Below are 25,111 nucleotides of genomic sequence, written 5' to 3'. Positions count from 1 at the left end.
AAGCTATGATGTGCATCAGGATGTCATTACTCAAATGTTATGACTATTCATGTCATTGGCGGGAGGACATCCTGATGGACGGGATATTACTTCGGAGACAGGATTGCAAGTGGTCTTCCAACTCATCTTAGCTTAAGGAGCAAAATATTGGAATTGCTTTTTTATAAAAACACAAATAAATGGCATCTGAAGTCTCTCGTAAGAAGAGTGGTTCTGTGAAGAGGGTTGGCTGGGAATCTCTTGAGTTGAATGTTCAAATATTTCCTTAGAAATCAGTCTGGAAAAAAACGAGATCTCCATGAAAATGTAAGCATAAAATCTCTCTTCCCTGGCGTTTTTTTTTTTTTCCTGCTTTATAAATTGTCCCGATGTAAATTGAAGAGCAATCAGATTAACAGAGTTGGAAGGAACCTTATAGGTCATCTAGTCCAACCCCCCACTCAAGCAGGAGACCCTACACCATTTCTGACAAATAGCAGTCCAATCTTTTCTCAAAGTCTCAAGTGATGAAGCTCCCACAACTTCCGAAGGCAACTTCTGTTCCATGGGTTGATTGTTCTCACGGTCAGAAAGTTCCTCCTCATTTCTAGGTTGAATCTCTCCTTGGTCAGTTTCCATCCATTATTCCTTGTCTGGCCTTCAGGTGCTTTGGAAAATGGCTTGACCTCCTCCTCTCTGTGGCAACCCCTCAAATATTGGAAAACTGCTATCATGCCTCCCCTGGTCCTTCTCTTCACTAGACTAGCCATGCCCAGTTCCTGCAACCGTCCATCGTATGTTTTAACCTCTAGTCCCTTAATCATCTTGGTTGCTCTTCTCTGCACTCTTTCTAGAGTCTCAACATCTTTTTTATAGTGTGGTGACCAAAACTGGATGCAGTACTCTAGGTGTGGTCTTACTAAGGCTTTATAGAGTGGCATTATTACCTCCCATGATCTTGATTGTATCCCTCTGTTCATGCAATTTAGGATTGCATTGGCTTTTTTGGCTGCCGCTGCACACAGCTGGCTCAATCCAGGGGTGAAATCCAGCAGTTTCTGGAGAACCGGTAGCAGAAATTTTGAGTAGTTCGGAGAACCGGCAAATACCACCTCTGGCTGGCCCCAGAGTGGGGTGGGAATGGGGATTTTGCAGTATCCTTCCCCTACCATGCCCACCAAGCCCACCAATCCAATCACTTTGACTACCCTGTAATCCCACAGCAAGTCAGTTGAAGCCGTCAGATAATATTCTCCAACTGGATGCTTTTTGAGATATGTTTGATGTTGGTTTCTTTTCATCATGGCTTCTTTTGTTCACCCTTGCAGATTAAAACAGAAGACCTCAGCGAATCCTTGCAAACGTCCCTCTCTTCCAGATCAAGTCACTTAGCCCAGGGATCTTCCATGATGCCTGGAGGACAAATTCCTGGGGTAAGAGATGGCACTCTTCACACATTCAAGCACAGATGGCAAGTTCGAGAATAGGAGGGGCGTTTCCTAGGAGGTCTGTTCTGAAGACCCTTGGAGCACTTCAGACTAAGATAGTTTCGACTCTGATCCACGTTGGAATAAAATCGGTTGTGTCGTCTTAACATGGATGGCAGGAAGGACATTCTGGTTATATAAATAGAAGAAAATGCCTAGCGATGGAATCTTTTCTTGAGGATTTGTCGCTTAAGAAGGATTGTCCCAAAGGAGCTTTTTCAACGGAGCTGAAGAAGCTTCTTGGATGAGAAGTGAAAAATCTTCAAGGAGAAACAAAAAAGTCCAATTGCCTTTTGAAAAAGCATCTTTGGGACAACCTGGATGACTAAGAATCTCCATAGACTTCCGTTTCTTCCTTCTTTCCTCTCCCTCTCTCCTTCCCTCCTTCCTTCCCTCCGTCCCTCCCTCCCTCCCTCCCACTTTTCCTTCTCCTTCCCTCTTGTCCTTCCTTCCTTCCCTCTTGTCCTTCCTTCCTTCTTCCCTCCCTCCCTCTCACTTTTCCTTCTCCTTCCCTCTTGTCCTTCCTTCCTTCCTCTTGTCCTTCCTTCCTTCTTCCCTCCCTCCCTCTCACTTTTCCTTCTCCTTCCCTCTTGTCCTTCCTTCCTTCCTCTTGTCCTTCCTTCCTTCTTCCCTCCCTCCCTCTCACTTTTCCTTCTCCTTCCCTCTTGTCCTTCCTTCCTTCCTTCCTTCCTTCCTATCTACCTAGCTAGCTACCTTTCCTTCCTTCCCCCCTCCCTCCCTCCTTCTCTTTCTCACTTCCTTCGTTCCTTCCCCATCATCCAATCAGAGCTGAAGAAGCTTCTTGGATGAGAAGCGAAACATCTTCAAAGAAAAACCAGAAAGTCCAGTTGCCTCTTGGAAGAAGAATATTTGGGACAATCATGACTTGGATGGCTGAGAATCTCCATAGACATTTAGCTATGTACTTAAAGGGGGGGGGGGGTTTATATGCATGGCACGGTAGCTCAGTAAATAAGATGCTGAGCTTGTCGATCGAAAGGTTGGCAGTTCAGCGGTTCGAATCCCGAGTGCCACGTAACGGGGTGAGCTCCCGTTCCTTGTCCCAGCTTCTGCCAACCTAGCAGTTCGAAAGCACGAAAAAAATGCGAGTAGAAAAATAGGGACCACCTTTGGTGGGAAGGGAACAGCGTTCCGTGCGCCTTTGGCGTTGAATCATGCCGGCCACATGACCACGGAGACGTCTTCGGACAGCGCTGGCTCTTCGGCTTTGAAATGGAGATGAGCACCGCCCCCTAGAGTCGGGAACGAGTAGCACACATGTGCGAGGGGAACCTAACTAACTTTGTTAGTTTCCTAACTCTGGAGCAGTTTGGAGCACCTTTTCTGGTCCAAGGTCTTCACTGCCTGAGGAGCTTTTGTGTGGCAAAGGGACGCCCTCCCCCAAAACAGGGTGGGACCAGAGAACTAAATTTAGTCTGCTTTCATTTATATTTAAATTTAATTAAAATTCAAGCGAGTAAAGATGATGACTCTCCAGTCATGTTTAATGATGCCTTAATGTTTCCACTCCTTATGTCACATTAAAACTCACACTTCGGGCCACGCCTTCTGGAGAAAGCCACACCAATAGAGAAGCCCAGGCATTCATGCAAAGAGCATTGCTGATTGATTGATTGATTGATTGATTGATTGGATTTTGGGTATTAGTGTGAACCTGGTCGGGGATTGGGAAGAAGGTGTGATCCCAAAAGAAAAAGACCTTAGTTAAACAAACAATGGCTTAATTCAATGACGGCAGTATGGCCTGGGCTTCCACTGTTGCTCCTCAACAGTGGTGGAATTCAAATTTTTTTACTACCGGTTCTGTGGGTGTGGCTTGGTGGGTGTGGTGTGGCTTGGTGGGAGCGGCAGGGGAAGAATACTGCAAAATCCCCATTCCCATCCCACTCCTGGGGGAAGGATACTGCAAAATCTTCATTCCCTCCCCATTCTTGGGGGAAGGATACTGCAAAATCCCCATTCCCTCCCCACTCCTGGGGGAAGGATACTGAAAAATCCCCATTCCCTCCCCACTCCTGGGCGAAGGATACTGCAAAATCCCCATTCCCACCCCACTCCTGGGCGAAAGATACTGCAAAATCCCCATTCCCTCCCCACTCCTGGGGGAAGGATACTGCAAAATCCCCATTCCCTCCCCACTCCTGGGGGAAGGATACTGCAAAATCCCCATTCCCTCCCCACTCCTGGGGGAAGGATACTGCAAAATCTCTATCCCCACCCCACTCTGGGGCCAGCCACAGGTGGTATTTGCCGGTTCTCCGAACTACTCAAAATTTCCGCTACCGGTTCTCCAGAACCTGTCAGAACCTGCTGAATTTCACCCCTGCTCCAGAGCTGGGTTTCAGCAGGTTCTGACCAGTTCTGGAGAACCGGTAGCGGAAATTTTGAGTCGTTCGGAGAACTGGTAGTAAAAGTTCTGACTGGCCCCGCCCCCATCTATTCTTTGCTGATTGGAAGGAAATGGGGATTTTGCAGTAACCTTCCCCTGGATTGGGGAGGGAATGGAGATTTTACAGTATCCTTCTCCTGCCATGCCCACTGAGCCATGCCCACCAAGCCATGCCATGCCCATCAAGTCACACCCACAGAACGGATAGTAAACAAATTTGAAACCCACCACTGCCCTCCTCCTCAAGCTAAAAGCGAGCTGACCATGGCCACACATTTGCAGATGTGTTGTTGTTTAGGAAAGAGGAAGAGGAGAAAGCAGAAAGCAGGAGGGTGCATCTGAAGCAGAAGAGGGAGAGTTGCCCAGTGATGGGCTGGTTGTGGAAAGGTGTCCTAGTATCTGACTTGTCTTCTTCTCCTTCAGAATGTGAATTCTCTTCATACTTTGCAGCAACTCGTGCAAGTCCCGGGGCCTATGCAGTCTGTCCCGCTGTTCTTGCTTTCTCAAGGCCCAGCAGGACAACAAGGTAAGGTGAAGTTCTCCAGATGTTGGTTGATTTCTACAATGTTTGTGTCTGATGTCTTATAAGGTCAGTGTTTCTCAACCTTGCCCACTTTAAGAGGTGTGGACTTCTTAAAGTCTGAGAGTTCAACTCCATGCACCTTAGAGTTGCCAAGGTTGAGAAACCCTAGTGTAGATGTTGCTCCCTAGTCCTGAGACATACCACCAGTTCCTGAAGCCAGGAACTACTTCTTTGAGCTCCTTCTCCCTTTTCAGAGGTCTAAGTGTCCAAGGTTTCCTCCAGACAACAGCTGAGCAACCTTGTCCAGGAGATTCTTAATTCTTGCTTCTAAAGCCTTTGATCCTTCCAGGGGCTTCCTGGCAGCAGCAAGGAGAAAGTGGGGCTGCTCCAGTGATGGTTGCTAGCAGCTTCTTGCTCAAACCTCTCAAGAGACTCTTCTGGATACCAAGACAGCTACACCAGCTTGTTCCATCCACCCTTCAAAAAAATTTCCCTCAACAAACTATTGTAATTCGTGCCTAAACAGCAGAATCCTTGGTCCCAGGTGGATACCTTCTACCCAAGACTACTTGGTCCCAGGTGGACACCTTCATCTCAAGACTACTGAAGAACCTGAAGTTCAGGAGGTCTTATTCCCATGAGGACAACATGGCCCCCTTAGCCAACCAGATGTTTGATAACACAACAGCTGTACTTGCTCATCCACTATCAGGTTAGGGATGAACGTGGTCTTATCATGAACAGATCTGGCATTTCGGAATCCAAGATCACCAACAATCCAGCTCACCAAGACCAGAAACTTGGTTGAGACACCAAAGAGCTCATTTGTCCTACCCTGGAGTGGCCAGCTCAGCACGGTTGTTTCTTCTGCTTCCTGGTATCTCCGATGACTTGAAAAAAGGAAATGGTTTTGGAGTCAAAGTTCAGAATAAGTCTACTGGGATGGCTGGAGCCACGGAGTCACGATTCCATGAGCCACCTGTCAATCTTCTCCTTTGGGGAATGGATGATATCGGCACTCACCTTTTCCTGCCCAAACCTTCCCCATCCCACAGGAAGAGGTTTTAGTATTTAGTATTTATTTACTTGTCAAACATGTACAAGATAACAGGTATAAGTATAAACATGGACAGGAACATGGGAAAGGAGTACAAATAAACGGGGACAGTAGGACAGGGACGGAAGGCACACTGGTGCGCTTATGCATGCCCTCTTTACGGACCTCTTAGGAATGGGGTGAGGTCCACGGTAGACAGTTTGAGGTTGAAGCTGTGGAGGTTAGAGCAGTGGTGAAATCCAATTTTTTTAGTACTGGTTCTGTGGGCGTGGCTTCGTGGGCATGGCTTGTTGGGCGTGGCAGGGGAAGGATACTGCAAAATCTCCATTCCCTCCCCACTCCAGGGGAAGGATACTGCAAAATCTCCATTCCCAGCCCACTCCAGGGGAAGGATACTGCAAAATCTCCATTCCCACCCCACTCCAGGGGAAGGATACTGCAAAATCCCCATTCGAACCCCACTCCAGGGGAAGGGTACTGCAAAATCCCCATTCCTACCCCACTCCAGGGGAAGGATACTGCAAAATCTCCATTCCCAGCCCACTCCAGGGGAAGGATACTGCAAAATCTCCATTCCCACCCCACTCCAGGGGAAGGATACTGCAAAATCCCCATTCGAACCCCACTCCAGGGGAAGGGTACTGCAAAATCCCCATTCCTACCCCACTCCAGGGGAAGGATACTGCAAAATCTCCATTCCCACCCCACTCCAGGGGAAGGATACTGCAAAATCCCCATTCCCACCCCACTCCAGGGGAAGGGTACTGCAAAATCCCCATTCCCACCCCACTCCAGGGGAAGGATATTGCAAAATCTCCATTCCCTCCCCACTCCAGGGGAAGGATACTGCAAAATCTCCATTCCCACCCCACTCCAGGGGATGGATACTGCAAAATCCCCATTCCCTCCCCACTCCTGGGGGAAGGATATGGCAAAATCTCCATTCCCACCCCACTCCAGGGGAAGGATACTGCAAAATCTCCATTCCCACCCCACTCCAGGGGAAGCATACTGCAAAAGATCCCTTCCCACCTTACTCCTGGTGGAAGGATATTGCAAAATCTCCATTCCCACCCCACGCTGGGGCCAGCTAGAGGTGGTATTTACCGGTTCTCTGAACTGCTCAAAATTTCCGCTACCAGTTCTCCAAAGTGCTCAAAATTTCCGCTACCAGTTCTCAAGAACCTGTCAGAACCTGCTGGCTGGGTTAGAGGACGTAACAGCAGATTCAGGTAGAGCATGCCAGGCGTTGACCACTCTGTTGCTGAAGTCGTATTTCCTGCAATCGAATTTGAAGCGGTTTACATTGAGTTTGTATTTGTCATTTGCCTGAGTGTTATTGAGGTTGAAGCTGAAGTAGTCGTTGACAGGTAGGACCTTGTAGCAGACAATTTTGCGTACTATGCTTAGATCAGACCACAGGCGGTGCAGTTCCAGATTGTCCAAAATTTCGAACCTGGTGGCATAAGGGATTCTGTTGTGAGCAGAGGAGTGGAGGACTCTTCTCGTGAAATACCTCTGGACCCACTCAATCGTATTAATGTCCAATATACAGTGTGGATTCCAGGCAGACGAGCTGTATTCAAGAATTGGTCTGGCAAAGGTTTTGAATACCCTTTTAAGTTACCCAGGTAGGCCGAATCGGCCTCCGTACAGCCAGGAAGCAAAGCCATGGGGCTAATTTTATTTTATTTTTTTTTACGTCTGGCTCATTTAAGATCTTATCTGGCTCGAAGGTTGTAAAATTATTAAACCATGGTGTGGAGCAGTCGCCAAGCCTTTCCAGAGCCACGCAGGGCTTGTGTGAGTCTAATTGTGTTGACAAGCGTGGCCCTGATTTGCAACTTTCCAGGCAGCTGAAACTCGAGCCAGTTCCTGCCCTGTGGTGCTTTCAACAGTTCTGTTTTGTTTCCTTTCCCTCTGGAGACGTGACATCAGGAGGAGCGAAGTGAGGGTTTTGCTGAAGGAAGCACAAGATCGGGATTACGCAGGGCAGGAGTAGCAACTCAAAGGTAATTCGTGGTGACTCAGTTTTTGGTGACAGGCATGAGCAGAAACAAGGAGAGAAGTAACCTAGAGCTAAGGAGAAATTTCCTGACAGTGAGAGCAATTAACTTCCAGTATCTCAGGGGCTGCCACAAAGAAGAAGGAGTCAAGCTATTCTCCAAAGCACCTGCAGGCAGGACAAGAAGCAACGGATGGAAACCCAATCAAGGAGAGAAAGCAACTTAGAACTAAGGAGGAATTTCCTGACAGTGAGAACAATTAATCGGTGGAACAACTTGGCTCCAGAAGTTGTAAAGTTTTTGGAAGTTTTTAAGAAGAGATTGGATATCCATTCGTCGGAAATGGTATAGGGTTTCCTGACCTAAGCAGGGGGTTGGACTAGAAGACCTCCAAGGTCCCTCCCAACTCTGTTATTCTCCAAAGCCCCTGAGAGCAGGAAAAGAAGCAGTGGATGGAAACTAATCAAGGAGAGAAAGCAACTTAGAACTAAGGAGGAATTTCCTGACGGTGAGAACAATTAACCAGTGGAACAACTTGCCACCAGAAGCTGCGAATTCTCCAACACTGGAAGTTTTTAAGAAGAGATTTATTTTTATTTTATTTTATTTCGAATTTATATACCGCACCTTCTCCCAAGGGACTCAGGGCAGTGTACAGCCAGATAAAAACATACAATACAAACATTTAAAACAATTAAAAGAATATATATTAATTTGGCCCCAGTTTAAAATGACAAACCAATTAAAAATTAAAAATTTTAAAATATATTAAGCCAGCCCGGCTTGATGAAAAAAGAAAGTTTTAAGGGCACGGCGGAAGGCACCGAGGTCTTGGATTCTCCTTATCTCAGGGGGCAGCTGGTTCCATAGGGCAGGTGCCCCCACAGAGAAGGCTCTCCCCCTGGGAGTCGCCAGCCTACATTGTTTGGCTGATGGCACCCCGAGGAGGCCCTCTCTGTGGGAGCGCACAGGTTGATGGGAGGCTGTCGGTAGCAGCAGGCGGTCTCGAAGATAACTAGGTCCTATGCCATGGAGCGCTTTAAAGGTGGTAACCAACACCTTGAAGCACACCCGGAAGACCACTGGGAGCCAGTGCAGCTCGCGCAGGAGCGGTGTTATGTGGGAGCGCCATGCAGCTCCCGTAATTACCCGCGTGGCCGCATTCTGGACCAGTTGGAGCCTCTGGGTGCTCTTCAAGGGGAGCCCCATGTAGAGAGTGTTGCAGTAGTCCAGGCGAGATTGGATAACCATTTGTCTGCTATGGTATAGGGCCGTGATGGCAAACCTATGGCACGAGTGCCAGAGGTGGCACACAGAGCCCTCTCTGTGGGCGTGTGTGCCATCGCCAGCTGGTCTTCTAAGTTCCGTTGTGCGCATGCAAACCGGGCAGCTGCTCTCTTCCAGATTCCGGCGCGCACTGGTCTTTGCACAAACTTCGGAACCTGGAAGAGAGCATCGGTGTGGCGCACATGTGCAGGAAGAAACCTGGAAGAGCAGCTGGCGCATGCACACTGGCCAGCTGCTGTCTTCTGGGATCTGGTGCGCCGGCAGGTGCTCCGGTTTTGGCACTCGGTGCCGAAAAGGTTAACCATCACTGGTATAGGGTCTCTGGCTTGAGCAGGAGGTTGGACTAGAAGATCTCTAAGGTCCCTTCTGACTCTGTTACTCTGTTATACACTTTCCACATACTGGTGTATTGCATAAAGCTTGGCTCGGTTTTCACCTCTCTAAACGGTAGAAGGAATAGCTTTGAGAAACAGGAGGAAGAATTGCTAGCAAGACAGCTGTCGGATAAGAGAAACGGAGTCTAGGGCAGAAACGTAATTTGAGAAAGCGTCTCAGCCCAATCAAGGAGAGAAGTAACCCAGAACTAAGGAGAAATTTCCTAACAGTGAGAACAATTAATCGGCGGAACGACTTGTCTCTAGACATCGTGGGTGCTGCGTCACTGGAAGTGTTTAAGGAGAGTTTGGACAGTCCTTTGTCTGAAATGGTATAGGCCGATCTCCTCCTATGAGCAGGGGGTGGACTAGAAGACCTCCAAGGTCCCTTCCAACTCTGTTATTCTGAAGGAGATGAGTTGGGTGAAAAAGTACGAGCAACGGCGCCTGCCGAAACGCAGCTGAAATGTGGGTCTGCAACCATCTCGACTTGTCACACATGTTGTGCAACCAGAAGAGTTCAGGCCAGGGGTGAAATCTACTTAACTTCCCAACCGGTTCGGAAGTGCGCGTGTGGATCCTTTGCACATGCGCAAACCCTTCTGTGCATGCGCAGAGGGTAAAAACAGGTTACTTCCTGGTTAAAACCAGGAAGTAACAACGACCGGGCGGGTGGGTGGAGCCTCGCACCACTATCGCTACCGGTTTTCCGAACCACCGGCTGCCATCGCTACCGATTCTGCCAAACCGGGAGCATTTCACCTCTGGTTCAGAATCTTGGCTGACGTTTCTGCTGTGCTGCCCTTTTTCGTTTGAATCAAATCAAATCAAACCTCAACGCACAACATGTGTACAATGAAATTGAACGAGCCTCCTGAAACACAAAATGCATCTCGGTAAAATCACCCAACCTGTTTTTACCTCACGCAACAATTCCCGACCTGAATAGAGGAGAAGGAGGACACCCACCAATTTGTCTTTTTGGGTGGCAGGCAATTCAAAGCATGGATGACTTCAGGAGCTGTTGCCTCACCTGTGTCGTCGAGTCGCCTCCAGCGAATTGTCTTCTTGTCCCAGCCACGCGCCTGTAAGACAAGGCTGGCGGCATTTGACTTGACTTGCCCCAACCTGGATGGGAGTTTGTGATGCAACCTGTGAGGTGGGTAGTTGCTATACATAGGTAGTTCTTGACTTAGAACCTCAATGGAGCCCCAAATCTTTGTCGCTAAGGGAGACATTAAGTGAGTTTTGCCCCATTTTACGACCTACCTCACCACAGCTGTTGTTAAGCTAGTCACAGGGTTGTTAAATGAATCTGGTTTGCCCGTTGGCTTTGCTCGTTGGAAGGTCGCAAAAGGGAATTGTGTGTCCCCGGGACGCCGCGACCGTCATAAATATGAATCCGTTTCCAAGCGTCTGAATTTTGTTGACATGACCACGGGGACACTGCCACCGTTGTAAGTGTGAACAGGGGTCGTGTGTCCCTTTTTCAGTGCCGTTGCAACTTCTGATGGTCCCTAAATGGATTGTCGTAAGTGGAGAACTACCCTGTAATATTCTAGGTCATATTCTGAAGATGAAGTTCTTAAGTTCGTTAAGACGTAACAAACTTTACTTCTGAATTTAAAACAATGGGATGGGATGGGGTCAAGCGTGATTCTCTGTTCCGACATTTAGGTTTTCCGGCCCCCAGATTCACAACTGACCTCTTCGCTCTGTTTTTTTCATTTCGAGTAATTCCTACTTTCTTTCTTTTTTTGAAAAAGTTTTTTTCTTATTTTTCTCATAAACATATCTTAAATGTACAATTTCTTATCTAACGTACATATTTCCTGTTAACTTTCATACTAATACAATCTTCATCCTAAACAGTTTAATTAAATTCGGGGTTGCTCTTCTACCATTTCATCTCCCTTGTTTTACAACAATCCTTCTTCTCCCTCTCCTCTCTTTCCTTTCCCTCCCTTCTTCCATCTACTCTACTTTCTTCTTTCCTCCTCTCCTTCCCCTTCTCTCCTTCCCCTTCCTTTCCCCCATACCTCCCTTCTTCCTCCCTTCTAACCTTCTCTCCTACTCTTGTTTCCCCTCTCTTTCTTCCTCTCCTTTTCCCTTTCTTCTTTCCTTCTCTCTATGTCCTCTCTCCTCTCCTCTATCCCTCTCCATTCTCTCTCTATTCTTGAATTCATTTTCAATTTAGTATTTTCCAAGGTGGTATTTGAGAAATCCCGATTTTTACTTTCTTTTCAACTACTTTTTCATTTTACTAAATTCACACATATTCTTTCTCTGCCCCCCCCCCCCCCACCTTTCCCCTTTTCCAGCAATTCCTACTTGTAGCACGTTAGTGATCTGGGGGAAGACGGGTTAATTTGCATCTCTCTCTCTCTCTAGATGACTAACCAAGTTGTGAAATGCTGCAATGGAGAAAGAGATGGCAAGAGACAACTTGTCACCAAGAGAATGGAATAGGGGGAGAAGAGTAGAGGGGGTGTCTTTGGCGACTGTGAAATTTGGGATGTGGGTCAACGACCTGCATCTGGGCATGGTTGGGTTTGGTGGAACCAACGTATCTGACCGAATTTTTCTCCGTCTCTTTCAGCTCTTCAATCAAACCTTCTCTCCTTTCCTCAGCAGCAGAGTGGACTTCTCCTCCCACAGCATGGACACAGCTTAGCATCTCAGGTAAGTCCCATCAACTGACTGGCTGCTGTTGTCATTATATTAACAGATTAACAGAGTTGGAAGGGACCTTGGAGGTCATCTAGTCCAACCTCCTGCCCAAGCAGGAGACCCTACACCATTTCTGACAGACGACAGTCCAGTCTCTTCTTGAAAGCTTCCAGGGATGAAGCTCCCACAACTTCTGAAGGCAACTTCTGTTCCATGGGTTGATTGCTCTCATGGTCAGAAAATTCCTCCTTATTTCCAGGTTGAATCTCTCCTTGTTCAGTTTCCATCCATTATTCCTTGTCTGGCCTTCAGGTGCTTTGGAAAATAGCTTGACCCCCTCCTCTCTGTGGCAGCCCCTCAGATATTGGAAGATGCTATCATGTCTCCCCTGGTCCTTCTCTTCACTAGACTAGCCATGCTCAGTTCCTGCAACCGTTCCTCGTATGTTTTAGCCTCTCCAGGCCCCTCATCATCCTGGTTGCTCTTCTCTGCACTCTTTCTTAGAGTCTCAACATCTTTTTTTATAGTGTGATGACCAAAACTGGATGCAGTATTTCTAGGTGTGGTCTTACTAAGGCTTTATAGAGTGGTCTTAGTACCTATGAGTTGTCATTTGCTGAAACTCCGTTAAACTTGAGAACCGACCTAGAACTAAGGAGGAATTTCCTGAAGGGAGAACAATGAACCCATGGGACGGGTTGTCTCCAGACATTGTGGGTACTTCATCGCTGGAGGTTTTTAAGAAGAGATTGAACGACTATTTTTTCTGAAATGGAACAGGGTCTCCTGCTTGAGCAAGTGGTCAGTCTAGAAGACTTCCAATGTCCTTTCCTAAATTTGAAATTCAGGATAAAGCTGGAAGGGACCTTGGAGGTTTTATACGCTCTAGTTTAGAGTACAGCGTTGCCAGAGAGAAAACTTCATAAATATATACACACTCAACACCCAGTACTTTTTTGATCTAGACTAGCCGTATCCAAATCCTTCCACCCCTGTTATCCAGAGCTATTCTAAACCAAATTCAATCCGCAGTTCCAACCCGTATTTTGAAGAGGTCCGTATGGGATTTCAAAATTCAATAAGCGTATCCCCAATCCTAGAAGAATTGCCCGTGATGAAATCTTTCACCTTGCAGGTTGGTAATCCTGGTGTTGCCAAGCCGGGATTGACACAACACCGCTTTCCTGCTCACCGTTTAAAGGCATTGTCTCTGTCTCCCTCGCTCTGTCTGTCTCAGCGTCTGTCTCTGCTTCTGAAATTCCGCAGAGCTCATTAAAATGCCCGGAGGATTAAGATCATTGAACTCAAAGAAAAGTCTTCTTTAACTTGAGTTGGACGCCTGGTGACTGTAGGCAGCCGTTCAAGGAGTTTTCTTGGCAATATTATTTAAATGGGTTTACTCTTTCTGGGATCTTTTTCAGCTGTTCAGTCTATCCTACTTAACCTGAGGTTTCCTGATAGTTGTTAGTTGCAAAGTCGTGTCCGACCCATCGCAACTCCATGGACAACGTTCCTCCAGGCCTTCCTGTCTTCTACCATCCTCTGGAGTCCATTTAATCTCACGCCGACTGCTTCAGTGACTCCATCCAGCCATCTTGTTCTCTGCCGTCCCCTTCTTCTTTTGCCCTCCATCTTTCCCAGCATGAGGCTCTTCTCCAGTGAGTCCCTCCTTCTCATTAGGTGGCCCAAGTATTTGAGTTTCCTCTTCAGGATCTGGCCTTCTAAAGAGCAGTCAGGGTTGAGCTCCTCTAGGACTGACCGGTTGGATCTCCTTGCAGTCCAAGGGACTCACAGGAGTCTTCTCCAGCACCGTAGTTCAAAGGCCTCCATTCTTTGGCGCTCAGCCTTCCTTATGGTCCAACTTTCACAGCCATACATTGCAACTGGGAAAACCATCGCCTTGACTATACGCACTTTCATTGACAGGGTGATGTCTCTGCTTTTTAGAAAGCTATCTAGATTTGCCATAGCTTTCCTCCCCAGGAAGGAGGATAGACGCCCTCCTAATTCTATTCCAAAGGTGCTTTTCTAAATTCAATTGGACTTTCTTGGTTTTTTCTTTGTAAATGTTTAGTTTCTCATCCAAGAAGCTTCTTCGGTTCTTCTTGGATGAGAACTGAAATGCTTTCAAGGAAAAAAAACCCAAGGAAGTCCAGTTGCATTTTGGGAAAAGCACCTTTGGGACAACCGTGACCTGGATGATTGAGAATCTCCATAGGTCTCCTAATCCTATTGAGATCCAGCCTTGCTGAATGTCCGTGATGGCACCATCCATGAACAAGAGAGACTGAAAAGTAATAGCTGCTTTGTGGGAACATCAGAAGCTTTATGTCTCTGTGGTTTGGCCTGCCACTCTAGATCCCATGATGCTCTGCTAATGGGGTGCTCTTCCAGATGTGTCTGGGTCCATGTGGCTGGGAATTCTGGAACAGGTTGTCAAGGGGTTGGAGATGAGTGAGATGGGGTTGCAATGTAATGACAATTCCACCACGGCTTGCATTTTAACAGGCAGTGGGACGTCCTGGACACCCTGGGTCATCGTTGGAGCCTCACCTGGAAGCCCCACAGCACTTACAAGTGGCCAAACACTTGCCGTCCTCCATGGCAACAGATGAAGCCAATGATTTGGAAGAGCTGGAAAAATTTGCCAAGACTTTTAAGCAGAGGCGCATCAAACTGGGGTTCACGCAGGTGAGAGGGGTCTCAGGCCAGCTGGACAATTCATGGACCTTCAGCTATGGGGGGGGAGAACCTTTCTGCTCCCAAAAGGCAGTGCAGTGGCACCAGGAAGAAGACTTCCAGTTCCTTCTCTTCTCTTCTCTTTTCTCTTCTCTTCTCTTCTCTTCTCTTCTCTTCTCTTCTCTTCTCTTCTCTTCTCTTCTCTTCTCTTCTCTTCTCCTCTCCTCTCCTCTCCTCTCCTCTCCTCTCTTCTCTTCTCTTCTCTTCTCTTCTCCTCTCCTCTCTCCTCCCTTCCCTTTCCTTGTACTTATTCTTCTCCTCTCCTCTCTTCTCTTCCCTTCCCTTCCCTTCCATTCTACTTTTTCTTTTCTTCTCTTCTCTTCCCTTCTACTTATTATTCTCTTCTCTTCTCTTCCCTTCCCTCTTCCCCTCTCCTCTCCCATCCCATCCCATCCCATCCCACAAGTCTTTGATTCTGCTTGAATTGAGTCCTGCACATTTATTTCCTTCCTTCCTTCCTTCCTTCCTTCCTTCCTTCCTTCCTTCCTTCCTTTTCTCTCTTGCCTATCTTTTCTTTCCTTCCTTCCTTACTCCCTCCCTCCTTTTCTTTCCTTCCTTCCTCTTTTTCTTCCTTCCTTTCCATGCTCTTGTAAACGACCTGTGGATTAATCAACAAAGAGCTTTTTTTTTTACAGCAAATATATAATTGGTTAATTCTAATTAATTTTGCACTGATTTAGTTGTTTTTTCTAATTTGTACCCACATGCTCCTTCGAAAGACAATTGTGGCTTTACAGTATTATAATAGCGAGTATAATTAGCAGACCGTAGTTAACCCTATTACATCATTCTATTACAATTACCGTATGTGTTACAGTATAACTAATATTTAATGTACTCAAAATGGAGATGGCCCTGGATTTAAGACGATTCTCCTGCAAAAAGGAACAGGATAAGCACAGAGAAGAACTCTGGGCAATATTCAGCCAATAAATCCATGGTCTCACGCTCTCAGGTTTCTGACATCTTCTCTTCTCCGTAGGGCGATGTGGGTCTGGCTATGGGGAAACTCTACGGAAATGACTTCAGCCAAACCACCATTTCTCGCTTCGAAGCTCTCAACCTGAGTTTCAAGAACATGTGTAAGCTAAAACCACTCCTGGAGAAGTGGTTGAGTGATGCAGGTACGATTATATTTAAGGGAGTCAGTAATGTTCCACCTTCTTCAGAGCGGCATTTACTGGCCGGATGCCCTTCCTGACACCTACGCGGAGCTCACAGCAAATATGGCCCAGAGTTCAATCCTAGGTAGTGGTAGATATTTCTCCCTCTGGGAGCAAAGAGAATATATTTGCTGTGAGCTCCACATAGGTGCCAGGAAGGGAATCCGGCCAGCAAATGCTCATCTCCATTCAGTTGCCCTCAACTCCACCCCAATGCAAGGGATTACAGGGTCTTTAAAAGGAAAGAAAAAGTTCTGCCTTCCTTCTTCCATTTCTAACTCTTTGTTCATTGGACATTTTCAATTATTTTTGAAATATTTGGGGGGGGGGGTTGGAGTGGGAGGAGGGAAGCACATTTTCAATGCCCTACAGAACTATGAACGCATGCCCATACAATGCACTTACCGTGTTTCCCCGAAAATAAGACCTTGTTTTATATTTTTTTTGAACCCTGAAATAAGCGCTTGGCCTTATTTTCGGGGATGTCTTATTATTTTGGAGCTCGTGGAGCAAGACGGGGCTCCCCTTGCCATCTTACCTGATTTCCAGCTCTGTCTCCCTAACCCTAACCAGAGGAAATGGTGGAGACCGGCTGTGCATGTGTTTAAATATTTTCAGGGAGGGCTTATTTTGGGGGCGGGCTTATTTTCAGGGGGGCTTATTTTAGCGCCTGCACTCAAAAGCCCGATTGGGCTTATTATCAAGGGAGGTCTTATTTTTGGGGAAACAGGGTAAATATTCAAAGTCTTCTGGTGGGCAGTGAAAAGTTTGCAGTTGTGTTTAAGGCAAACTGGATTGTGTGACTGTGATGAACATAATGAGCCACTAGGGGTCAGAAAAGAGTGTTGAAAATACACTCTTATGTCCCAAAATACAGACAAACTAAAGGAAATATGGGAATATTCAACCAGAAAATCATAGAAGATGCCCGCTTTCGTAATTTTTAGGACTCTTGCTGAAATATCATGTTTTAACAGTCCAGAAAAAAATACACAATGACAGACTGAGATCTGCCCTTTGTAACATTTGGATGGAACGGAGGGACTCTTTCCAATAAAATTACATCAAGTATATAACAGTAACAGAGTTGGAAGGGACTTTGGAGGTCATCTAGTCCAACCCCCTGCTCACACAGGAGATCTATACTAGGGCTTCGAACCACTGAACTGCCGACCTTTCTGATCGACAAGCTCAGCATCTTAGCCACTGAGCCACCTAGCCAAGGTTTTAAGTGAATTGCAAAAAAATAAAAATTGGCTTATCTCTTCTCCCCTCCCCTCCCCACAGAATCCTCCCCCTTGGACTCATCCGTCAGCAGCCCGAGTTCCTACCCCTCCGTAAGCGAGATGTTTGGGCGGAAGAGGAAAAAACGAACCAGCATCGAGACCAACATTCGCTCCACGCTGGAGAAACGGTTCCAGGACGTAAGCATGGCTATCCATTAAGACGCTGAGCTTGTCGATCGAAAGGTCAGCAGTTCAGCGGTTCGAATCCCTAGTGCCGCGTAACAGGGAGTGAGTTCCCATGACTTGTCCCAGCTTCTGCCAACCTAGCAATTCGAAAGCCCGTAAAATAGGGCGTAATAGAAAATAGGGACCACCTTTGGTGGGAAGGTAACAGCGTTCTGTGCGCCTTTGGTGTTGAGTCATGCCGGCCACATGACCACGGAGACGTCTTCGGGCAGAACTGGCTCTTCGGCTTTGAAATGGACGTGAGCACTGTCCCCTAGAGTCAGGAACGACTAGCACATGTGTGAGGGGAACCTTTACCTTTACCTTTTATCCTTCCATCAGTTCTCTTACTGATGACTTTGTCTCAGCAGAACCCCAAGCCCAGCTCGGAGGAGATAGCCCTCATTGCAGAGCAGTTGGCCATGGAGAAAGAAGTGGTCCGTGTTTGGTTCTGCAACCGAAGGCAGAAGGAAAAACGAATCAGCTGTCCGATGCCCTCCCCCATAAAGTCACCCCTCTACAACTCCAGACTGGTAAGGAGGGCTGGCTGGGCTCCTTTTTCTCTAGGAAGGAGAGAGGGAAGACAAGAAAGAAAAAGAAAAGATAATGGGAGGGAAGGAGGGAGGGAGGGAGGAAGAGAGAGAGGAAAGGAAAGGAAGAAAGAAAAAGAAAAGATAATGGGAGGGAAGGAGAGAGGGAGATGGGAGGAAGAGAGAGAGGAAGGGAAAGCAAGAAAGAAAAAGAAAAGATAATGGGAGGGAAGGAGGGAAGGAGGGGGGAGGGAGGGAGGAAGAGAGAGAGGAAAGGAAAGCAAGAAAGAAAAAGAAAAGATAATGGGAGGGAAGGAGAGAGGGAGGAGGGAGGGAGGAAGAGAGAAAGGAAAGGAAAGCAAGAAAGAAAAAGAAAAGATAATGGGAGGGAAGGAGAGAAGGAGGAGGGAGGGAGGGAGGAAGAGAGAGAGGAAAGGAAAGCAAGAAAGAAAAAGAAAAGATAATGGGAGGGAAGGAGAGAGGGAGATGGGAGGGAGGAAGAGAGAGAGGAAGGGAAAGCAAGAAAGAAAAAGAAAAGATAATGGGAGGGAAGGAGGGAAGGAGGAGGGAGGGAGGGAGGAAGAGAGAGAGGAAAGGAAAGCAAGAAAGAAAAAGAAAAGATAATGGGAGGGAAGGAGAGAGGGAGATGGGAGGGAGGAAGAGAGAGAGGAAGGGAAAGCAAGAAAGAAAAAGAAAAGATAATGGGAGGGAGGGAGGGAGGGAAGGAAGGAAAGAAGGAAGGAAAGAAGGAAGGAAGGAAGTCCGTTCAAGACCAGAGACCAGCTCAGGACAACCTCAAACTATCTCATCATAAACTAGGAATGAGATGAAGGCCCCCATAGGGGTTTAAGGAGAAGAGGGAATGTTCCTTCTTGGTTGTGGTTCTGCCATGGTCAGTACAGATGCTGCACACCAGAAGGTTCCTGATCAGCTACACCGCCCATAAACAAAGCCCTCCATCATTTTTTCCCTTCCCCTTCGACATTTGTAGTTGGAACAATTCTATAGCTATACATTTTCCTCGTGAAGTGGTGGAAACCTCTGATTCCCAACCCTCCAGGCTGTCACACTACAATTCCCAGCAGCCTCTAGGACAAATGCCCGGAGTTTTCATTCAGCCAAACAGCTGGGAGAGAGGCCACATCTGTCGCCAGCCCGCCAGCCAGCCAGCAACTCATCCCACCTGCAACATTCCTGTTCCAAAGATTGTACAGCGGCGATGAGGATGACTTTAAGGAAAGGACTGGCATCCAAGTGAAACTGTGATCAAGAGCAGAACTTGATAGACCGGAAGGGAGTTCCCCCTGTCCTGTCCCCCCCCTTACCTGTTCCAGGTGTGATATGAGTTCCCCAGCCAGCATGGCTCCTTGTCTTAGATTCCTCAACAGGTTGCCAGCAAGAAGGGCTCCATGTTGGCTCTGAGTCACTAGAAGAACTGGAACCTTTTTTTCCTGACTCACTGGCAATGGCATCTTCCAGTGACTCAGGCCTGATGCTTCCTGTCCCGTCTTCTAAGAGTTTAAGAGTTGGGCATCTAAGAAAAACCAACTGTTCCAGCTTCAATGTCAGCAATGCAGAATGTTAAAGCAGTGAACCCCTACGTGCAGATGGATTAAACTACTCTCTTGAACATATCCCAGAGAGCGTGTGTTCTGTGACCTAGGCCCAAGTAGGTATTACCAGACAGAATCAGTCCTAAACATACATATTTTATTAGAACAGCTGAGAATTATTAGAACAGCTGAGAATTTATTAGAACAGCTGAGAATCACTTCATTCTCAGCTTAGTTCAAATTAAGTCCAAAGTTGTACATCTCCACCCCGGACCACCCCAACGATGCCCTTGAAGTGATGTCCCAGTGTCTGGAGGCCGTGCGGATCTGGATGGGGAGGAACAGGCTCAGGCTCAACCCATCCAAGACCGAGTGGCTGTGGTTTCCGACGTCCCGATATAGTCAGTTGACGCCATCGCTGGCTATTGGGGGCGAATCGCTGGCCCCCACGGAGAGGGCTCGCAACTTGGGCGTCCTCCTGGATTCACGGCTGTCTTTAGAAGAGCACTTGACGGCCGTGACCGGGAGGATTTTTCATCAGGTTCGCCTGATTCACCAGTTGCATCCCTTTCTGGATCGGGACTCCCTACACACATTCACTCATGCCCTCGTCACCTCCCGCCTGGACTATTGTAATGCTCTCTACATGGGGCTCCCCTTGAGGAGCACACGGAGGCTCCAACTGGCGCAGAGTGCGGCCGTGCGGGTGGTTATGGGAGCAACATGGCGCTCCCATGTGACACCTCTCCTGCGCGAGCTGCACTGGCTCCCGGTGGTCTTCCGTGTGCGCTTCAAGGTTTTGGTTACCACCTTTGGGACCTGGTTATTTACGGGACCGCCTACTACCACAAACAGCCTCCCACCGGCCGGTACACTCTCATAGAGAGGGGCTCCTCCGGGTGCCGTCAGCCAAGCAGTGTTGACTGGCGGCCCCCAGGGGGAGGGCCTTCTCTGTGGGGGCACCCACTATCTGGAACGAGCTCCCCCCGGAGATACGGAGGATCCCAGATCTGTGCACTTTCCACCGTACTCTTAAGACCCTCTTATTTCAGCAAGCCGGCCTGGCCTAATTTTTCTCCCCTTTCTTTTAAATTTTTAAACTGAAATTTTAATTTGTTTTTAAATTATTGGGATTTTAAATTGTCGTGGGTGAAATTATTTAATTTGGTTTTAAATTGTTTCTAACTTTTGTATTTCTGTATTTTATCCTGTGCCTGTTCACCGCCCTGAGTCCTTCGGGAGTAGGGCGGTATACAAATTTAATAAAACAATAAAACAAACATAAAACAAAACAAATCCTTAGTAAACAGTCCTTCGGCCTTATCACCAACCTTTGTCTTCTTTGGCACCCTGCAAAAGGCTTTTCTTGGCAAAAGTTCAGAAGCAAGAGATGCCGACAAGAAACAAATGTAGCAACGTTGCTTTCCTACAAAAATCCCAAGAGCTGTTGCTGCTCTTTTAAGCTTTCTGAGAGGGGCCAGTCATCCCCTGGCCTTACTCCTGAGTCGTCTCTTTTGCTTTAGCTGCTCTTGCCTTCTGGCAGCTCTATGCATGTGTGCACTAGGAACAGGGTCCTCCTGTTCCTCTGCCTCTCTGCTATCCACCTCTGGAAGCTCCAGAGTCAACGCATCGCTCCAGGATGGTCCTGGCCCCATCTCTGCCTCCGACACAAAGCCCTCATCCAGACCTTCCCCAGACTCCAGGACTGGCCCATGGTCCTCCGCAGCCTCCTCACTGTCTGACTCCAATGCCAGCTCCGCAGGCTGCTGGCGGACCACAACAATGTGGTTCAAACGTTTGCTCTAGAACAGTTCTGTTTGGGTTACAAGTCTCTGGTTGGCCTTAGATGACAAGGAAGTCATGACTTCTTCTCAAAGGCCATGTGTGAAGCTCAGGACCGGGCAACCTTTAGAGCCCAGAACTTCTAAGAGTCAACCAACCAGATTTACCTCCACCTCTTTTGCAGGTTTCTACCTCAGGATCTTTGGGTCCCCTCTCTGCTCACAGTTCCATGCATGGTGCAGGTAAGTTCTGCCAAGAATGGGTCTATTTTTATTTGTTTATTTATTTATTTTTGCTTTGCTGCATTTGTGTAAGCTTGGAGTCGTTTTCTATCTATGTTTTCAAAATATCTGTACACTGTGTCATCAAAAGAAACCACTTGGAATTCTTCAGGCATTTTGAGCTTGGAGAACGGTATCTCTCAACATCTTAGTAGCCCCAGATTCTGAAGTCTTCACTGATCTAGCATCAAACACCAGGGGCATGAACTGAAAACTCCACAGGACAATTCCGATTGTGTCATCAAAGCCCTGACTAATTATTTTTGACATACAATTTCAAAAAAAGAGGCAGGGCTTAAGTGAGGCAGTTGCAAACTCCATCTGGATGCCATCTTAACCCTGCCTACAAAATTTTGCTTTGTATAGTGAGATGGGCAACATATGAATTGGATGGATGGATGGACAGACGAATGAATGAATGAATGAATGAATGAATGAATGAATGAATGAATGAATGACCCCTGTGAAGTTAAAACAGCTATTATAAGTCTCTGGCTGCAGGACTTCAGCAGTTATGAGGACTCTAAAGTAGTAAATGTACTTTTCGTGTGCAAAATAAAAGTGAGTGTGAGAGGGAAAACTCACATCTTAAAGTTCCAAACATCCACTGACATACACAGACACACAGCCCTACCTCTCTTGTGCTTCCTGACTTTTCTTGATGTTCTTCTCTACTTCCTAGTGTCTTCTTCCTGTTCTCCTGGCCATGCCAGCCGGTCCTCATCGCCCGGCGCAGGACTTCACACCAACAATCCCAGCATGCCTCAGAGTAACTCTAAAGTAGCCATCAATTCATCCAGTTTCAACTCTTCTGGGTAAGGATGGATGTTGTTATTTTGTTATTCTGTGGGACAAGAGGATTCTGGGTGAGACCAAGAGAGACAAGAGGGATGAGCAAGAAACTTGCCAGTTGCTCCCAGGGAACACATCAGGGGTGGGTTCTACTTATCTTTACTACTGGTTTGCAATGGGGCCGCGCACACATGTTTGCTTTGCTCGCATACGTGTGTGCGCTTCTGCGCATGCGCAGATCACCCATGATGATGTCATGCTGGGTAGGCAGAGCCTTCCATCAGTTTTACTACCGGTTCTATAGAACCGGACCGAACCGGGAGCAGCCCACCACTGGAACACGTCCAAGATAATGTCCAGTCCAATGTTTATCTCAAATTTATTTATTTATATTCCACTTTTATTATTTTTATAAACAGCTCAAGGCGGCGAACATATCTAACAGCCCTTCCTCCTTATTTTTCACATAACAATAACTGTGAGGTGGGTTAGGCTGCAAGAGGGTAGCTGGTCCAAGGTCACCCAACTTCATGTCTAAGACAGGACTAGAACTCCCAGTCTCCTGATGAACGGCCCAAAGTCACCCAGGTGGCTTCCATGTCTAAGGCAGGACTAGAACTCCCAGTCTCCTGATGAACGGCCCAAAGTCACCCAGGTGGCTTCCATGTCTAAGGCAGGACTAGAACTCCCAGTCTCCTGATGAACGGCCCAAAGCCACCCAGGTGGCTTCTAAGGCAGGACTAGAACTCCCAGTCTCCCGATGAATGGGCCAAAGTCACCCAGCCAGTTTCCATGTCTAAGGCAGGACTAGAACTCCCAGTCTCCTGATGAACGGGCCAAAGTCACCCAGCCAGTTTCCATGTCTAAGGCAGGACTAGAACTCCCAGTCTCCTGATGAATGGCCCAAAGTCAGCCAGCCAGCTTTCACGTATAAGGCAGAACTAGAACTCACCATCTTCCGGTTTCTAGACCGGTACCAAGAGCAAACTGACAGCTACCTCTTAAAAAATGCAATAGTCTTCCAATATTAATTATATATTGGAATTAATATATAATTATATTAAGGTTTATGATGACTATAGACAACCACTGAAATGCTAGCTACACCTTGTAAATTCATCCTTTCCCCCCCCCCACTCTGAGGAAATTTGCAGAGTCTTGGAGAAGAATGTTGACATTTCCTTGAACGAAGATCAGGAGATCATTGTCCAAGCAAACCAATAAATAGGAGGGCACAAATTATAGCTCACCCTTCTGAATTCATTCCCCTGCCGTTGAGTGATTCAGTACTAATGTTTTTTCTTGAGGGGGAAAACACTTGACCATCCCACACCAGGCATCATCGCCCACTCAGTTCTCTTCCATCTTGCCCCTTGAGGTGCCCACCTTCCTGAGAAAACAAAGAAGAATAGAATAGAATAGAATAGAATAGAATAGAATAGAATAGAATAGAATAGAATAGAATAGAATAGAATAGAATAGAATAGAATAGAATAGAATAGAATAGAATAGAATATTGGAATGTAGGGTAGGGTAGGGTAGGGTAGGGTAGGGTAGGGTAGAGTAGAGTAGGATAGGATAGGATAGGATAGGATAGGATAGGATAGGATAGGATAGGATAGGACAAGACAGGACAGGACAGAACAGAACAGAACAGAACAGAACAGGATAGAATTTTTTATTGGCCAAGTGTGATTGGACACACAAGGAATTTGTCTTTGGTGCATATGCTCTCAGTGTACATAAAAGAAAAGATACGTTCGTCAAGAGTCATAAGGTAAAACACTTAATGATAGTCATAGGGTACAAATAAGCAATCAGGAAACAATCAATATTAATATAAATCGTAAAGATACCAGCAACAAGGTTACAGTCATACAGTCATAAGTGGGAGGAGATGGGTGATAGGAATGATGAGAAGATTAATAGTAATAGTAGTGCAGACTTAGTGAATAGTTTGATAGTGTTGTGGGAATTATTGTTTAGCAGAGTGATGGCGTTCGGGAAAAAACTGTCCTTGTGTCTAGTGGAGCCTGAGTGGCGTAGGAGGCTAATGCCTCCTACTAAGGCAGCATTTAACATCCAGCTGCCTGCAATTACTGCGAGTTCAATTCTCACCAGGCTCAAGGTTGACTCAGCCTTCCATCCTTTCTAAGGTGGGTAAATTGAGGACCCAGTTTGTGGGGGCAATAAGCTGACTTTGTATAAATATATACAAAAGTATGAAGGCTATTGCTTAACGCATTGTAAGCCACCCTGAGTCTCCGGAGAAGGGCGGCATATAAAAATGAATAAAAATAAAATAAATAAATAAATAAATAGTTGTTCTGGTGTGCAGTGCTCTATAGCGTCATTTTGAGGGTAGGAGTTGAGACAGTTGATGTCCAGGATGCGAGGGGTCTGTAAATATTTTCACAGCCCTCTTTTTGACTCGTGCAGGATACAGGTCCTCAATGGAAGGCAGGTTGGTAGCAAGACAAGATTTCAGAGTAATGACGCAGACAAGGACAATAACTGAAGCAGCTTATGTCCAGAATGTATGTGTTATGTTTATTTTTGCCTTTCTTTCTTTTTTTTTTTTTTTTGCAATTTATTGTTGCCTTTGTGTCTTTCAGATCATGGTACCGATGGAATCAGCCTACTTACCTCCATTAAAGCATCACTCGGGAAGACTATCCAGAGCTCCCTGTGTTTTTTTGTTTTTTTTTCCTCTCTAGACAAAAAGAAAAAAAAAGAAAAGAAAAGAAAAGAAAAATTGGGAGAGACGTCACTTCTTTCCATGCACGACTCCTCCGGGAGATGTTTCTTCAGGGCAAACGTTTGGCACATTGGCACAGATGACTTTGGGCAAGGCCAAATTTTCCCGTCGACCGATGCAAACCGAACTCTCAAAGAGACTTGAGCTACAACGGGTCTCTCTCTCTCTCTCGGCCCGAAAGAGAGGGGGCGGTGTGTGGTGTCCCTTGTAAAAAGCCCACCAGCTTGCCAGCATCTTCTGCAGAAAAGATGTCCCTTTTGGTCCAAGGA

At 46.8% G+C, this 25,111-nt stretch overlaps 1 protein-coding gene across 1 annotated transcript in view; it reads left to right on the top strand.

The window, feature by feature from the left end:
- Positions 1-24,826, top strand: part of POU2F3 (POU class 2 homeobox 3) — an 84,768-nt gene extending 59,942 nt beyond the window's left edge. The window contains 10 exon segments of the mRNA XM_070952355.1: positions 1,308-1,412; positions 4,300-4,402; positions 11,723-11,805; positions 14,302-14,484; positions 15,515-15,656; positions 16,983-17,119; positions 17,518-17,679; positions 21,196-21,253; positions 21,975-22,107; positions 24,700-24,826. Of these exon segments, the coding sequence (XP_070808456.1) occupies positions 1,308-1,412; positions 4,300-4,402; positions 11,723-11,805; positions 14,302-14,484; positions 15,515-15,656; positions 16,983-17,119; positions 17,518-17,679; positions 21,196-21,253; positions 21,975-22,107; positions 24,700-24,739 (1,146 nt within the window). The 3' untranslated portion in view covers positions 24,740-24,826.
- The last annotated feature ends 285 nt before the right edge of the window (positions 24,827-25,111 follow it).

This window comes from Pituophis catenifer, unplaced genomic scaffold (assembly GCF_029215685.1).
Source record: "Pituophis catenifer annectens isolate HBS135680 unplaced genomic scaffold, rPitCat1.0.hap2 SCAF_12, whole genome shotgun sequence".
Taxonomy (NCBI): Eukaryota; Metazoa; Chordata; class Lepidosauria; order Squamata; family Colubridae; genus Pituophis; species Pituophis catenifer.
Note: the sequence above shows the minus strand (reverse complement) of the source record. Positions and strands in the feature narration are given on the sequence as shown.